Source organism: Mesoplodon densirostris, chromosome 2 (genome assembly GCF_025265405.1).
Source record: "Mesoplodon densirostris isolate mMesDen1 chromosome 2, mMesDen1 primary haplotype, whole genome shotgun sequence".
NCBI lineage: Eukaryota > Metazoa > Chordata > Mammalia > Artiodactyla > Ziphiidae > Mesoplodon > Mesoplodon densirostris.
This window is the reverse complement of record NC_082662.1, coordinates 126965089-126982942: the sequence shown is the minus strand read 5'-3', so window position 1 is coordinate 126982942 and position 17854 is coordinate 126965089. Positions and strand designations below refer to the sequence as shown.

Here is a 17854-nt window from a genome sequence, read left to right as displayed (position 1 = left end):
AGAAGGTATATTGTTGCAACTGCTATGGAGAACAATTTAGCAGTATCTACAAAAATTACAAATGCATATACTCTATAACTCAAAAATTCCACTTTTAGGAATACTCAAAAGTAGAAAATAATATATGTTTAGAGTTGCTCATTATAACTTTGATTGTAATGGCAAAGGATATAAACAAATATTTATTAGCAGGTTACTTGTTAAATTATGGTTCCTCCATAATTTGTAATAATATGTAAAATAATATGAAAGATTAATGAGAATATTTAAAAGTCTCTAAGATATAACTTTAAGTGAAGAATATAATGTTCAAAAGTGCATTTAGCATACTAGTATTTATATATAAAGGAGAAAATAACACTGGTTATGCACAAAAATTTTATAGAAATACAAAAAAACCTTACCAATATTAGTTACTTGCAGGGTGTAGTAGACTTGTGGGAACTGAGTGATGAAGTACAGGATGGGAGAGACAATTTTCACTGTATTTTTAATATAATTTATTTTTATAATAAAATAAATTGTCTATTCAAGAAGAAAACAATAAAAAGAATTAGGTCTACATCTATTGAAATGGTTATGGTGTATTAAGTGAAAAAAGCACATGATAAATAACATGAATAGTGTAATCTCATTTTTGTAAAAAGTGTATGAGTGTTTGGGGAGGCTGCTGTGTCTGTGGGTGTAGAAAAAGACATATAAGCATTCGTACAAAGTTTTAACATTAGTTACCTCAGGAGTGTAGAGGATGTTATTAATTCTTTGGACTGTTTCTCTTGTTAAAAACAACACGTATTTCTTTTGATTTTTTAAACTGAGATATTCGAAATTTTTAAAACAAATAAAAAGATTTTTATGGTTATGTTTTGCCACAACTAAAAATTTGTCCAAAGTGTCAAGAAATGCAACCACATTTTATTTCATAGGTTATCATTATATGGATATACGATCCAGAAAACGCAGACCCTAGTGAATTGCTATGGAATGCAACTGAACCTTCCCTAGTAGGTGGAAACATTATTATTATTATAGATAAAATAATATGCTACATTTCTTTTTTAAGGGCTGTCAATAATTTATATTAAGCAGCCTAGAACTAAATACATTTTAATTATTCATTAAATTTAGCTTAGTCATTATAGTGATTTTGAACTTGTGCTCAATTTCTACAATTATAATTCTTTCCTTGGAATTCTTACTGAGCATTCTCCGTATTTTCTATGACTTCATTATTCACAAAGAGGCTGACAGTTAAAATGCTTTAAAGGTGTTTCTTGACCATCTTTGTTGAAGTCATCCTTCAAAAATCTGTCTAGTCCTTTACTGAATCCTTTACCACTTGAGACCAATGATTTTCCTAAAAGTGCAGCCCAGTGAATAAATAAGTCCTTTCTTTTATCTGTTACAAATTTACCTCTTTCAAGATTCAAGTTCTGTTACAATCAAAATGTATAGAAGAGAAACGTAAAATGAGAAGTTTTAGTGTCTTATGGGAGTCTTTATGTCTTAATGAGTCGAGATATGATTTTTTAATAGCATGCTGTCATGCCTCATGGTAATCAAATTCACAAGAGATGGACTGATAAATTAAAATGACAATGAATCAATTAATTGTTTTATTTGGCAATCAACTTTAGAGGGAATAAAATAAATTAGTAGTAATTAAATACTTTAAGTATTACTGTTACATAATTTCTAATCTTTTAAGTGAAAATATGCACAATTTAACATTATTTAGTTCATGCTAAATAATCATACCTAATACTTTACTTTTTTTCTTTTTAATTTCCATGTTTATTCATGATCATGTCATTTCCTTAAAACATTTCTCCATGACAAACAACATAGACTCTTTTTCTTTTCTCAATTCATGCATTTATTCATCTTTTTAATCTATACATTTTTATTGTGGGAAAATATACATAATATAAAATCTACCATTTTAAACATTCTTATGAGTACAATTCAGAGACATTAAGTAAATTTCCTTTTTTAAAATTTTTATTGAAATATAGTTGATTTACAATGTTATGTTAGTTTCAGGTATACAACAAAGTGATTAAAAAATATATATATATATATACATATATATATATTTTTCCATTTGGTAACCCTAAGTTTGTTTTATATATCTGTGAGTCTATTTCTGTTTTGTGTATAAGTTCAGTGTATCATTTTTTTTAGATTTCACATATAAGCAATAGCATATGATATTTCTCTTTCTCTGTCTGACTTACTTCACTTAGTATGATAATCTCTATGTCCATCCATGTTGCTGCACATGGCATTATTTCATTCTTTTTTATGGCTGACTAATATTCCATTGTGTATAAATACCAAATCATCTTATCCATTCATCTATCAATGAACACTTACATTGTTTCCATGTCTTGGCTATTGTAAATAGTGCTGCTATGAATATTTGAGTGCGTGTATATATATATATATATATATATATATATATATATATGTATATATATGTATATATATATATATGTATGTATATATATATATATATATACATATATATATATATATACACTTCTTTTTATGTTGAGGTAGGTTCCCTCTATGCCCACATTCTGGAGAGTTTTTACCATAAATGGGTGTTGAATTTTGTCAAAAGCTTTTTCTGCATCTATTGAGATGATCACATGGATTTTCTTCTTCAATTTGTTAATATGGTGTATCACATTGATTGATTTGTCTATATTGAAGAATCGTTGCATCACAGGGATAAATCCCACTTGATCATGGTGTATGATCCTTTTAATGTGTTGTTGGATTCTGTTTACTAGTATTTTGTTGAGGATTTTGGCATCTGTATTCATCAGTGATATTGGTATGAAATTCTTTTTTTGTAGTATCTTTGTCTGGTTTGAGTATCAGGGTGATGGTGGACTCATAGAATGTATTTGGGAGTGTTCCTTCCTCTGCAAGTTTTTGGAAGAGCTTGAGAAGGATGTGTTAGCTCTTCTCTACATGTTTGATAGAATTCATCTGTGAAGCCATCTGGTCCTGGACTTTTGTTTGTTGGAAGATTTTTAATCACAATTTCAATTTCATTACTTGTAATTGGTCTGTTCATATTTTCTATTTTTTCCTTGTTCAGTCTTGGAAGGTTATACCTTTCTAAGAATTTGTCCATTTCTTCCAGGTTGTCCATTTTATTGGCATAGAGTTGCTTGTAGTAGTCTCTTAGGATGATTTGTATTACTTCAGTGTCTGTTGTAACTACTCCTTTTTCATTTCTAATTTTATTGATTTGAGTCCTCTCCCTCTTTTTCTTGATGAGTCTGGCTAATGGTTTATCAATTTTATTTATCTTCTCAAAGAACCAGCTTTCAGTTTTATTGATCTTTGCAGTTGTTTCCTTTGTTTCTATTTCATTTACTTCTGCTCTGGTCTTTATGATTTCTTTCCTTCTACTAACTTTGGGTTTTGTTTTTTCTTCTTTCTCTAGTTCCTTTAGGTGTAAGGTTAGGTTGTTAACTTGAGCTGTTTGTTGTTTCTTGACGTAGGATTGTACTGCTATAAACTTTCTTCTTAAAACTGCTTTTGCTGCATCCCATAGGTTTTAGATTGTCATGTTTTCATTGTCATTTGTCCCTAGGTATTTTTTGATTTCCTCTTTGATTTCTTCACTGATCTCTTGGCTATTTACTAACGTATTGTTTAGCCTCCATGTCTTTGTGGTTTTTATGGTTTTTTCCCCCTATAATTGATTTCTATTCTCATAGCGCTGTGGTCAGAAAAGATGCTTGATATGATTTCCATTTTCTTAAATTTACTGAGGCTTGATTTGTGACCCAAGATGTGATCTATCCTGGAGAATGTTCCATGCACTCTTGAGAAGAAAGTGTAATCTGTAGTGCTTTTGTAGTGTAGACTGGCCCTCATTATCTGATTTTTTTATTCTAGGGATTCCCCATAATGAAACTGTTGCCTCTATTCTAAAAAGACTTTATTAGGAATAATTCCAGTCAATTCAACATCCCCTTAAATCTCATGAGAAAAACAGGGAACATGTCAGTTCTGTCTTTATACTAATAGAATTTTTCCTAGAGCCTCCAGATATATTTGAAATATGCCTTGAAGGGTATGTTGTTTTGAAGTCAAGCTCATATAGAAATAATTCCAACAGATTAGTTTTAGAAACTCCATTTTGTATTTCATTGACATTAAAACTAAGGGTATTGAGGACCTTCACGATGGTGGAAGAGTAAGACATGGAGCTCACCTTCCTCCCCACAAATACATCAGAAATACATCTACATGTGGAACAACCCCTACAGAACACTGACTGAACACTGACAGAAAACCTCAGACTTCCTAAAAGCCATGTGGCTGACAGGGTCTTGGTGCTCCAGCTGGGTGTCAGGGCTCAGCCTCTGAGGTGGAAGAGCCAAGTTCAAGACACTGGACCACCAGAGACCTCCCAGCACCATGTAATATCAATCAGCGAGAGCTCTCCCAAACATCTGCATCTCAATGCTAAGACCCAGCTCCACTCAATGACCAGCAAGCTCCAGTGCTGGACACCCCATTACAAACAACTAGCAAGACAGGAACACAACCCCACCCATTAGGAGAGAGGCTGCCTAAAACCATAATAAGTTTACAGATGCCCCAATACACACCACTGGACGTGATCCTGCCCACCAGAAAGACAAGGTCCAGCCTCCTCCACCAGAACACAGGCACCAGTCACCTCCACCAGGAAGCCTACACAACCCATGGAACAAACCTTACCCACTGGGGGCAGACACCAAAAACAAAGGGTACTACGAACGTACAGCCTCTGAAAAGAAGACCCCAAACAGTAAGTTAAGCAAGATGAGAAGACAGAGAAATATGCAGCAGATGAAGGAGCAAGGTAAAAATCCACCAGACCAAACAAATGGAGAGGAAATAGGCAGTCTACCTGAAAAAATAATTCAGAGTAGAGATAGTAAAGATGATCGAAAAAATGGAAATAGAATGGAGAAAACACAAGAAACATTTAACGAAGACCTAGAAGAACTACAGAGCAAACAATGATGAACAACAACAATAAATGAAATTAAAAATTCTCTAGAAGGAATCAATAACAGAATAGCTGAGGCAGAAGAATGGATAAGTGACCTGGAAGATAAAATAGTGGAAATAACTACCACAGATCAGAAAAGAAAAAACAATGAAAAGAATTGAGGACAGTCTCACAGACATCTGCGAAAACATTAAACACAACAACATTTGAATTATAGGGGTCCCAGAAGAAGAAGAGAACAAGAAAGGGTCTGAGCAAATATTAGAAGAGATTATAGTTGAAAACTTCTCTAACATGGGAAAGGAAATAGTCAAGTCCAGGAAGCACAGAGAGTCCCATACAAGATAAATCCAAGGAGAAACATGCCAAGACACATATTAATCAAACTATCAAAAATTAAATAAAAAGAAAAAGTATTAAAAGCAGCAAGGGAAAAGCAACAAATAACATACAAGGTAATCCCCATAAAGTTAACAGCTGATCTTTCAGCAGAAACTCTGCAAGCCAGAAGGGAGTGGCAGGACATATTTAAAGTGATGAAAGGGAAACCCTTCAACCAAGATTACTCTACCCAGCAAGGATCTCATTCAGATTCGATGGAGAAATTAAAACCTTTACAGACAAGCAAAAGCTAAGAGAATTCAACACCACCAACCCAGCTTTACAACAAATGCTAAAGGAACTTCCTTAGGCAGGAAACAGAAGAGAAGTAAAAGATCTACAATAACAAACCAAAACAGTTAAGAAAATGGTAAAAGGAACACACATATTGATAACTACCTTAAATATAAATGGATTAAATGCTCCAACAAAAAGACATAGACTGGCTGAATGGATAAAAAAACAAGACCCTTATATATGCTGTCTACAAGAGACCCACTTCAGACCTAGGGACACATACAGACTGAATGTGAGGGGATGGAAAAAGATATTCCATGCAAATGGAAATCAAAAGAAAGCTGGAGTAGCAACACTCACATCAGACAAAATAGACTTTAAAATAAAGTCTATTACAAGAGACAAAGAAGGACACTAGATAATGATCAAGGGGTCAGTCCAAGAAGAAGATATAACAATTCCTGGAGCATTGAGGTGCTCCAAAATAGGAGCACCTCAATACATAAAGCAAATGCTAACAGCCATAAAAGGGGAAATCGACAGTAACACAATCATAGTAGAGGACTTTAACACCCCACTTTCACCAATGTACAGATCAACCAAAATGAAAATAAATAAGGAATCACAAGCTTTAAATGACACATTAAACAAGATGGACTTAATTGATATTTATAAGACATTCCCTCCAAAAACAACAGAATACACTTTCTTCTGAAGTACTCATGGAACATTCTCCACAATAGATCATATCTTGGGTCACAAATCAAGCCTTGGTAACTTCAGGAAAATTGAAATCGTATCAAGTATGTTTTTCGACCAAAACACTATGAGACTACATATCACTTACAGGAAAAAAAAAACTGTAATAAATAAAAACACGTGGAGGCTAACTAATATGCTATTAAATGACCAAGAGATCACTGAAGAAATCAAAGAGGAAATCAAAAAATACCTAGAAACAAATGGCAATGAAACACAATGACCCAAAACCTATGGAATGCAGCAAAAGCAGTTCTAAGAGGGAAGTTTATAGTAATATATTCCTATCTCAAGAAACAAGAGAAATCTCAAACAAACAACCTAACCTTACACCTAAAGCACTTAGAGAAAGGAGAACAACAACAAAAAAAACCCAAAGTTAGCAGAAGGAAAGTAATCATAAAGATCAGGTCAGAAATAAATGAAAAAGAAATGAAGGAAATGATAGCAAAGATCAATAAAATTAAAAGCTTGTTCTTTGAGAAGACAAACAAACTTGATAAACCATTAGCCAGACTCATCAAGAAAAGAAGGGAGAAGATTCAAATCAACAGAATTAGAAATGAAAAAGAAGAAGTAACAACTTACACTGCAGAAATACAAAGGATCATGAGAGATTACTACAAGCAACTATATGCCAATGAAATGAATAGCCTGGAAGAACTGGACACATTCTTAGAAAAGCATAACCTTCTGAGACTGAACCAGGAAGAAATAGAAAATATGAACAGACCAATCACAAGCACTGAAATTGGAACTGTGATTAAAAATCTTCCAACAAACAAAAGCCCAGGACCAGATGTATTCACAGGTGGATTCTATCAAACATTTAGAGAAGAGCTGACACCTATCCTTCTCAAACTCTTCCAAAATATAGCAGAGGGAGGAACACTCCCAAACTCATTCTATGAGGCCACCATCACCCTGATACTAAAACCAGACAAAGATGTCACAACAAAGAAAACTACAGGCCAATATCACTGATGAACATAGATGCAAAATCCTCAACAAAATACTAGCAAACAGAATCCAACAGCACGTTAAAAGGATCATACACCATGATCAAATGGGTTTTATCCCAAGAATGCAAGGATTCTTCAATATACACAAAACAATCAATGTGATAAACCATATTAACAAACTGAAGGAGAAAAACCATATGATCATCTCAATAGATGCAGAAAAAGCTTTTGATGAAATTCAACACCCATTTATGATAAAAACTCTCCAAAAAGTAGCCATAAAGGGAACTTACCTCAACATAATAAAGGCCATATATGACAAACCCGCAGCCAACATCATTCTCAATGGTGAAAAACTGAAACCATTTCCACTAAGATCAGGAAGAAGACAAGGTTGCCCACTCTCACCATTATTATTCAACATAGTTTTGGAAGTTTTAGCCACAGAAATCAGAGAATAAAAAGAAATAAAAGAAATCCAAATCAGAAAAGGAGTAAAATTGTCAGTGTTTGCAGATGACATGATACTATACATAGAGAATCCTAACGATGCTACCAGACAACTCTAGAGCTAATCAATGAATTTGGTAAAGTAGGAGGATAAAAAATTAATGCACAGAAATCTCTTGCATTCCTGTACACTAATAATGAAAATCTGAAACAGAAATTAAGGAAACACTCCCATTTACCATTGCAACAAAAAGAATAATATACCTAGGAGGACACCTACCTAAGGAGACAAAAGACCTGTATGCAGAAAATTATAAGACACTAATGAAAGAAATTAAATATGATACATAAGGCACTGGTGAAAGAAATTAAATATGATACAAACAGATGGAGAGATATACCATGTTCTTGGATTGGAAGAATCAACATTGTGAAAATGACTATACTACCCAAAACAATATACAGATTCATTGCAACACCCATCAAATTACCTATGGCATTTTTCAAGAACTAGAACAAAAAATTTCACAATTTGTATGGAAACAAAAAAGACCCTCAGTAGCCAAAGCAATATTGACAAATAAAAGTGGAGCTGGAGGAATCAGGCTCCCTGACTTTAGACTATACTACAAAGCTACAGTAATCAAGACAGTATGGTACTGGCACAAAAAGAGAAATATAGATCAATGGAACAGAATAGAAAGCCCAGAGATAAACCCATGCACATATGGTCACCTTATCTCTGATAAAGGAGGCAAGAATATAGAATGGAGAAAAGACAGCCTCTTCAATAAGTGATTCTGGGAAAACTGGACAGCTACATGTAAAAGAATGAAATTAGAACACTCCCTAACACCATACACAAAAATAAACTCAAAATGGATTAAAGACCTAAATATAAGGCCAGACATTATTAAACTCTTAGTGGGAAACATAGGCAGAACACTCTATGACATAAATCACAACAAGATCCTGTTTGACCCACCTCCTAGAAAAACGGAAATTTAAAAAAAATAAAGAAATGGGACCTAATGAAACTTAAAAGCTTTTGCACATCAAAGGAAACCATAAACAAGATGAAAAGACAACCTTCATAATGGCAGAAAATATCTGCAAATGAAGCAACTGACAGAGGATTAATCTCCAAAATATACAAGCAGCTCAATATCAAAAATGCCAACAACCCAATCCAAAAATGGGCAGAAGACCCAAATAGACATTTCTCCAAAAAAGATATACAGATTGCCAACAAACACATGAAAGGATGTTCAACATCACTAATCATTAGAGAAAATCAAATCAAAACTGCAATGAGGTATCACCTCACACCAGTCAGATTGGCCATCATCAAAAAATCTAGAAACAATAAATGCTGGAGAGGGTGTGGAGAAAAGGGAACCCTCTTGCACTGTTGTTGGGAATGTAAATTGATACAGCCACTATGGAGGACAATGTGGAGGTTCCTTAAAAAACTAAAAATAGGGCTTCCCTGGTGGTGCAGTGGTTGAGAGTCCACCTGCTAATGCAGGGGACATGGGTTCGTGCCCCAGCCCGGGAGGATCCCACATTCCGTGGAACGGCTGGGCCCGTGAGCCATGGCCGCTGAGCCTGCACATCTGGAGCCTGTGCTCTGCAATGGGAGAGGCCACAGCAGTGAGAGGCCCGCGTACCGCCAAAAAAAAAGTATATATATATATATATAACTACCATTTGACCCAGCAATCCCACTTGTGGGCATATACCCTGAGAATACCGTAATTCAAAAAAAATCATGTACCACAATATTCATTGCAGCACTATTTGCATTAACCAGGACATGGAAGCAACCTAAGTGTCTGTCGACAGATGAATGGATAAAGAAGACGTGGCACATATATACAATGGAATATTACTCAGCCATAAAAAGAAACGAAATTGAGTTATTTGTAGTGAGGTGGGTGGACCTAGAGTCTGTCATACAGAGTAAAGTCAGAAAGAGAAAAACAAATACCATATGCTAACACATATATATGGAATGTAAAAGAAAAAAAAGGTTCTGATGAACGTAGGGGCTGGACAGGAATAAAGATTCAGATGTAGAAAATGGACTTGAGGACACGGGGAGGGGGACATGTAAGCTGGGCGAAGTGAGAGAGTAGCACTGACATATATACACTACCAAATGTAAAATAGATAGCTAGTGGGAAGCAGTTGCATAGCACACAGAGATCAGCTCGGTGCTTTGTGACCAGCTAGAGGGGTAGGAAAGGGAGTGTGGGAGGGAGACACAAGAGAGAGGGTATATGGGGATGTATGCATACATATAACTGATTCATTTTGTTATACAGCGGCAACTAACACAACAATGTAAAGCAGTTATACTCCAATAAAGATGTTAAAAGTAAATAAATAAATAAAATTTAAAAACTAAGTGTATTTATTTAAGAGCCTCCATAATATCAGTTTATTCGGGATTCTGATTGTGCATAGTGTTTTCATCATAGTGTTTTCAACGCTATTTTCAACATAGTGTTTTCAGCACTATTGTGCATAGTGTTTCAAATGTCATATGCAATTATGACATTTATAATTCATAAGGTTCTAATAGGGAGGAGGCTATATAGTAGGAAAGAAACCAAAGCTGAATCTTGAAAATGTGGTAAATTTATAAATGTAAAGAATGTCTTAACTAAAATAATAAATTCAGTATATCATGATGTAATTTCTGAATAATTTTGGCTCTGAAAAGATTAAAAAGAGGTGTTTTTTTTTTTTACAGAATTCCATAGTACTTACCAAACACATGGCCACTTTGGGACAGAAGCCCGCCATATATACAGTTCTGAGAAGAAAAGTTTATTTTCCACATGGAAAAATGAAGAATGGGTATTTAATTTTTTAATTTCAGATATTAAATTTATGTTTAAAATTAAGTAAAATAATTATCAGAAACTTCAAGAAATTTAAAAACCCTAGTGGAATTTCATGGAATATCTTATATGTAATTTCCAAGTAGCTTCTTCGAACACATTAAAATTGTGATAATCAGAACTAGTTACCAACTCAGAAAATACCAGTCACACTCCAATAGTTTAACAATTTGTATTAATAGCTAAAGGTCAATGCAAGAGTCTCATTCAGGATGGTGGCAAATCCTAGCAATATCTCAAAAATGTTTTCTGCTGGTTCTTTAAAGTGAGCCACAGTGATATGACTGATACCACGATCATTACCACCATCAGTGCACGGGTGTACGTGCCCTTACACACACACGCACACACCCCTGAGAAGTAAAATCCGTTACTGTTAAAGTTAGTAGGTGATCATGGGGTTTAGACAAACATTTTTTTTTTTTTTTTTTTTTTTTTTGCTGTACGCGGGCCTCTCACTGCTGTGGCCTCTCCCGTTGCGGAGCACAGGCTCCGGACACACAGGCTCCGCGGCCATGGCTCGCGGGCCCAGCCGCTCCGCGGCATGTGGGATCTTCCGGGATCGGGGCACGAACCCGTGTCCCCTGCATTGGCAGGCGGACTCTCAACCACTGCGCCACCAGGGAAGCCCAAACATTTTTTTAAATTTATTTTATTGAATTATAGTTGATTTACAATGTTGTGCTAATTTCTACATATAGCAAAGTGATTCAGTAATACATATACATATATACATTCTTTTTCATATCCTTTTCCATTATGGTTTATCACAGGATATTGAATATAGTTCCCTGTGCTACACAGCAGGACCTTGTTTTTTATCCATCATATATATAATGTTTGCATATGCTAATCCCAATCTCCCAATCCATCCCTCCCCCACTCCTCCCTCCCTTGGCAACCACAAATCTGTTCTCTATATCTGTGAGTCTGTTTCTGTTTTGTAGATAAGTTCATTTGTGTCATATTTTAGATTCCACATATAAGTGATATCATATGGTATTTGTCTTTCTCTTTCTGATTTCCTTCACTTAGTATGATAATCTCTAGGTCCATCCATGTAGCTGCAAATGGCATTATTTCATTCTTTTTTATGGCTGCATAATATTTCATTGTTTATAAATACCACATCTTCTTATCCATTCATCTGTCAATGGACACTTAGATCGTTTCCGTGTCTTGGCTATTATAAATAGTGCTGCAATGAACATTGGGGTGCATGAATCTTTTCAAATTATACTTTTGTCCAGATATATGCCCAGCAGTAGGATTGCGGTGTCATATGGCAACTCTATTTTTAGTTTTTTGAGGAACCTCCATACTGCTTTCCATAGTGGCTACACCAATTTACATTCCCACCAACAGTGCAGGAAGGTTCCCATTTCTCCACACCCTATCCAGCATTTATTATTTGTAGACTTTTTAATGATGGCCATTCTGACTTGTGTGAGGTGGTACCTCATTATAGTTTTGATTTGCTTTCCTCTAATGATTAGTGATGATGAGCATCTTTTCATGGGCCTGTTGGCCATCTGTATACCTTCCTTGGAGAAATGTTTATTTAGATCTTCTGACCATTTTTCAATTGTTTTTTTTTTTTTGGTATTGAGTTATATGAGCTGTTTGTATATTTTGCACATTGATTCCTTGTAAGTCACATCATTTGCAAATATTTTCTCCCAGTCCGTAAGTTGTCTTTTCATTTTATTTATGGTTTCCTTTACTATACAAAAGCTTGTAAGTTTGATTAGGTCCCATTTGTTTACTTTTGCTTTTATTTCTATTACCTTGGAAACTAACCTAAGAAAACATTGGTACAATTTATGTCAGAATGTTTTGCCTATGTTCTCATCTAAGAGTTTTATGGTGTCATGCCTTATATTTAAGTCTTCAAGCAATTTTGAGTTTATTTTTATGTATGGTGTGAGGATTTGTTTTAACTTCATTGATTTACATGCGGCTAGACAGGCTTTCTTAATCTATTGAGCACCTAGGCACAGGGCAAGGTGCTTATAACTAAAAGGTACAATACTTGCAGTCATTGACCTTATAGTTTAGTGGGGGAGACAAGTAAACAAATAGATGCTATGATAGAAGTGAGCCCAGGGTGAAGTGAAATATATAGATGGTACAGCAACTAAGGCTTTGAGGGTGCACTAACAAAGCCTCAGGGAGGACATTCCTAAAGAGGTGACATCTGCACTATTGAAAAGAAATAAAAGTGAGCCAATTGGAGGAGGCTTTCAAAGAGCAGGGCAACACATAAGAGGGCCTTCAAACAGAGACCTAAGAAAGCAGATGCATTCTAGGAGATGCAAAGCAGTTCAATTCATGGTTAAAGTAGAGGGTGCCATTTAGAGAGATAAAATATTAATCTGGAGCTGAAATTCCTGCTGATCTTATAAAACTTTGGGTGTTAGGGAGGGAGGAGAAGCAGTTGCTATAAAACCAAGCCAAAGGCCTTGTCTCATTTAGCAGGCAGGTAGGAAGGTTATTGGTACAATTTTTTCTTCTCTATTTTTAATGGCTTTATCGAGATATAATTCATATACTACACAATTCACCCTTTTAAAGTGTAAAATTCAATGATTTTTAGGATATTCACAGAGTTGTGCAACCACTTTCTAATTCTAGAACATCTTTATCAACCTAAAAAGAAACCCCATTCCCTCCACCCCCAGCCCTTAACACTGCTAATCCATTTTCTGTCTCTGTGGTTTGCTTATTCTGGATTGTTTCATATCAAGAGGATCATACAATATATGTTCTTCTGTGACTGGCTTCTTTCTGTTAGCATAATGTTTTTAAGGTTCATCCATGTTGTAGTATATATCAGTACAGTTGACCCTTGAACAACAAGGGTTTAAACGGCACAGATCCACTTATACACAGATCTTTTTTTTTCAATACATATGTACTACAGTACTACACAATCTACAGTTGGTTGAATCCACGGATGTGGAACTAAGTGTATGGAGAGCCAACTGTAAATTTATACACAGACTTTTGACTGTTGGCGGAGGTGGGTGGTAGGGGAGGCAGCACCCTGACCCCTGCATTGTGCAAAGGCCAAATGTATTTCATTTCTTTTTATTGCCAAGTAATATTCTATTATATAGATATACCAACATTTCATTTATTCATTCTTTAGTTTCTGAACATTTCAGTTGCTTCTGCTCTGGGGCTATTATGAATAGTGCTGCTATGAACATTTATATACAAGTTTTGTGTGGACATTTTTCATTTCTCTTGCATATATACCTAAGAGTGAAATTTCTGGGTCATATGGTATCCAATTTCACTTCTTTGTGGTCAGAGAGTATACTTTATATGATTTCAGTCCTTTTAAATATATTGAGGTTTATTTTATGGCCTTATATGTGGTCCGTCCTGGAGAACTTTCCATGTACACTTATGAAGAATTTGTAGTTTTATGTTGTTGGGTGGAGTGTTCTATAGATGTCTGTTAGGTCTAGCCGGCTTATAGTGTTGTTCAGGTCTTCTGTTTCCTTATTGATCTTCTGCTTGTTGTTTTACCCATTATTGAAAGTGGTATATCAAAGTCTACAACTATTATTGTTGAGTTATTTCTTTCTCCCTTTGTTCTGTCAGGTTTTGCATCATGTATTTTATGTCTCTGTTGTCAGATGAGTACATTTATAATTGTTATACTTCCCTGATGGACAGACCATTCAACATTATAAAATGTCCCTCTTTATTTTTGGAACTTTTAATTTTGTTTTAAAATCTATTTTGTCTGATATTAGTATATCTGCTCCTTTGCATGATATATTTTTCCCATCCTTTTTTTCCCAACCTATTTGTATTTTAGAATCTAAAATGCATCTCCTATAGGCAGCATATAGTTGGATCTTCTTTTGTTACCTAGTCTCTGCCATTTCATTGATCTGCTTAGTCCCCTCACATTTAAGGTTATTACTGACATAGTTGGATTTATGTCTGTCATTTTCTTTTCATTTAATATATTTCTTATGTCTTTCTTTTTCATGTATTCCTCCTTTACAGTTTTCTTTAGTATTGAGTATTTTCAGTGTGTAACAATTTAATTACATTAATTTTTTTCACTATATTGTTTGAAATATTTTCTTAGTTTTTCGTCTAGGGCAGGCCATATATATATATATATATTATCAGAATCTAATTCAGATTTATGCTAACTTATTTCCAGTGAGATATAGGAAAGCATTCCTATTTCCTCCCCCAACTGGCCTTGTTTGCTACTATTGTTATGCATATTATTATATCTATATATGCTAGAAACCCAATGAAACATTGTTATAACTATTAGCTTGAGTAATTTTATACCTTTTAAAGAAGCTGAGGGAAGAAAGGAGAGTGAGTATACATGTATAGCACTTGTATTAACTTCCTTATTTACCATATCTGGTTCTCTTCATTTGTTCCTATGGATTTGAGTTATCATCTGTTGTCATTTCCTTTCTCCAATATAGCTGTGTTCCCATCCCTCTCTATAATGTTATTATTAGCAAATATATTACATTTTTATGTTATAAGCCCAACAATACAATTAAACATATGTTGCTTTATAAAATTGCTTTTAAAATCAGTTAAGAGAAAAACGGAGAAACATACATTTATACTCTTTTGGGGAGGCTGTGTTGGGTCTTCATTGCTGCGCATGGCTTTCTCTAGTTGCGGCGAGTGGGGGCTACTCTTTGTTGCGGTGCACAGGCTTCTCATCATGGTGGCTTCTCATTGCAGAGCATGGGCTCTAGGTGCATGGGCTTCAGTAGTAGTGGTGCACGGGCTCAGCAGTTGTGGCTCGTGGTCTCTAGAGCGCAGGCTCAGTAGTTATGGTGCACAGGCTTAGTTGTTCTGCGGCATGTGGGATCTTACCAGACCAGGGCTTGAACCCGTGTCTCCTGCATTGGCAGGTGGATTCTCAAGCACTGCGCCACCAGGGAAGCCCCATTTATACTCTTTTACCATTGTTTTTTTTTGTGTGTTTTTTTAATGTGGATTTGAATTACTGTGTGCTGTGTCTTGCTTTCAACCTGAAGAACTTCCTTTAGTATTTCTTATAACACAGATTTTCTATGACAAGTTCTCTTCTTTTTGTGTATCTGGAAAAGTTTTACTTTCTACTTCATTTTTGAAAAAAAGTTTTGCTGGATATAGAATTTCTGTTGACTTTTTTCTCTCCACACTTTAAATATGTGATTCCACTGCCTCTGCCCTCCATTATTTCTTATAAGAAGTCAGCTTTTAATTTGGGGTGTGTGTTGGGTGAGGGAGTGTTCCTTCTTTGTAATGTGTTGATTTTTTCCTGCTGCTTTTCAGATTTTCCTTTACTTTGGCTTTCAACATTTTTGCTATGATTTGTTAAGTGTGTGAATCTCTTTGTATAGATCCTACCTGGAGTTTGTTGAGCTCCTTAAATATATACATTGATTTTCATCAAATTTGGGAAGTTTTCAGCTATTGTTCAAATTTTTCCCTCCTCCTTTTTTTCTCTCCTTTTCTTCTGACACTCCAGCTACATATATGTTGATGCAGTTAATGATATCACACATTTCACTGAGATTTTACACATTTTTCTTTAATTTTTTTCCTCTGTTTCTTCTTTGGATTGCATAATCTCAATCATCCTGCAAGTTCAGTAGTTCTTTCTCCTGACATTTCAAATCTACTGTTTAGTCCCTCTAATGGATTGTTATTTTTTGTTTCCTTGTTTATTTGTTTAGTGATTGACTGGACTATTTTAGTGAAGTTTATTTCCCCCACAATATGAAGCCCCTGAGGTCATCCGTCAAAAGGCACGGTCTTGGGCATGCACATGACCAACCTTGTTGTTTTATATTTAAAAATATTACCCAGTAAACTCATTCCTTCAAAAACTAAATTACAAAGAAAAAAAGAGAGGGGGGGGGGGTGGAGGAACCTATAAATTAAAAAATATTTAACTTAAATACTGTCTGGATATTTAGATATTCAGGAACTAATGTTAAAATATTATGTGATGACTGTCATGTCACTTGTTTTTGAGAAAGTTTTTATCTTTTAAAGATATATAAAATTGAAATGGTAATAAAATTAATCTCCTTCTTCAAGGCATCAAGCCCAGATGGTTTTGTGAGTAAATTCTCCTAAGGCTATTGTCATAAAATAACAATCTCTTTATTATTCAAACTATATAACATATGTTTAAGAATATGGAAATCTTTTCAATTCATTATGTAAGGCTAGCATAGTTCAAATATAAAAAATTGGGCAGACAGAGCTCAAGAATATGTTAATTTTTCTTTTAATATAGATGCCTTGTTACTATATTAAAATCAACACCACTTTATTTTTCAAAATGACTTTAAAACTAGAGTGTGGTTACATATGCAAAGATGTTTCAACATTAGGAAATTAATGTAATTTACTATAGTAATAGATTAAAGGGAAAAAATGACATAATTATTTACAATAAGTATGAAAAGAGTTTTTGATAAAATCTAACATGCATTTTTGACTTTATAAATGGTTAATAAGTTGGAATTAGGAGAAAATATGCTTAACTTAAATATACATATCAGAGACCAAGTTAATTGATAAAACATGAATTATTCTCATTACATCATGAAAAATAAAAGCATGCCTATTTTTACTTGTTCTCCCACATTGTATTTATAATCCCAACAAATGTGATATGACCAAAGGAAGAAGGGTAATAATAAGAAAAACGTAACAGAGTGAGCAGGAGGAGGAAGGGAAGGAAGAAGATTTCTGGAGAGGAGAGGAGGAAGTGAAGAAGAAGATGGAGAAGGAGATTAGGTTTGGGGAGAACATAGGGAAATATTGGGAGTGTGAATTGGTAAAACAGGTAAGTTGAAAAATATAGACTCGTTTAAAATATTTTTATTTTAAAAATAAAAGTAGGGGCCTCCCTGGTGGCGCAAGTGGTTGAGAGTCCGCCTGCCGATGCAGGGGATACGGGTTCGTGCCCCGGTCTGGGAGGATCCCATATGCCGCGGAGCGGCTGGGCCCGTGAGCCATGGCCGCTGAGCCTGCGCGTCCGGAGCCTGCGCGTCCGGAGCCTGTGCTCCGCAACGGGGGAGGCCACAACAGTGAGAGGCCCGCATACCGAAAAAATAAATAAA

General features: G+C 35.0%; 1 protein-coding gene across 1 annotated transcript in view; it reads left to right on the top strand.

Annotated features, from left to right (window-relative positions):
- CATSPERE (catsper channel auxiliary subunit epsilon) overlaps positions 1-17854 on the top strand; it is a 247561-nt gene that overhangs the window by 72716 nt on the left and 156991 nt on the right. The window contains exons 7-8 of the mRNA XM_060088382.1: positions 927-1004; positions 10577-10683. Of these exons, the coding sequence (XP_059944365.1) occupies positions 927-1004; positions 10577-10683 (185 nt within the window). The remainder of the gene's footprint in view (positions 1-926; positions 1005-10576; positions 10684-17854) is intronic.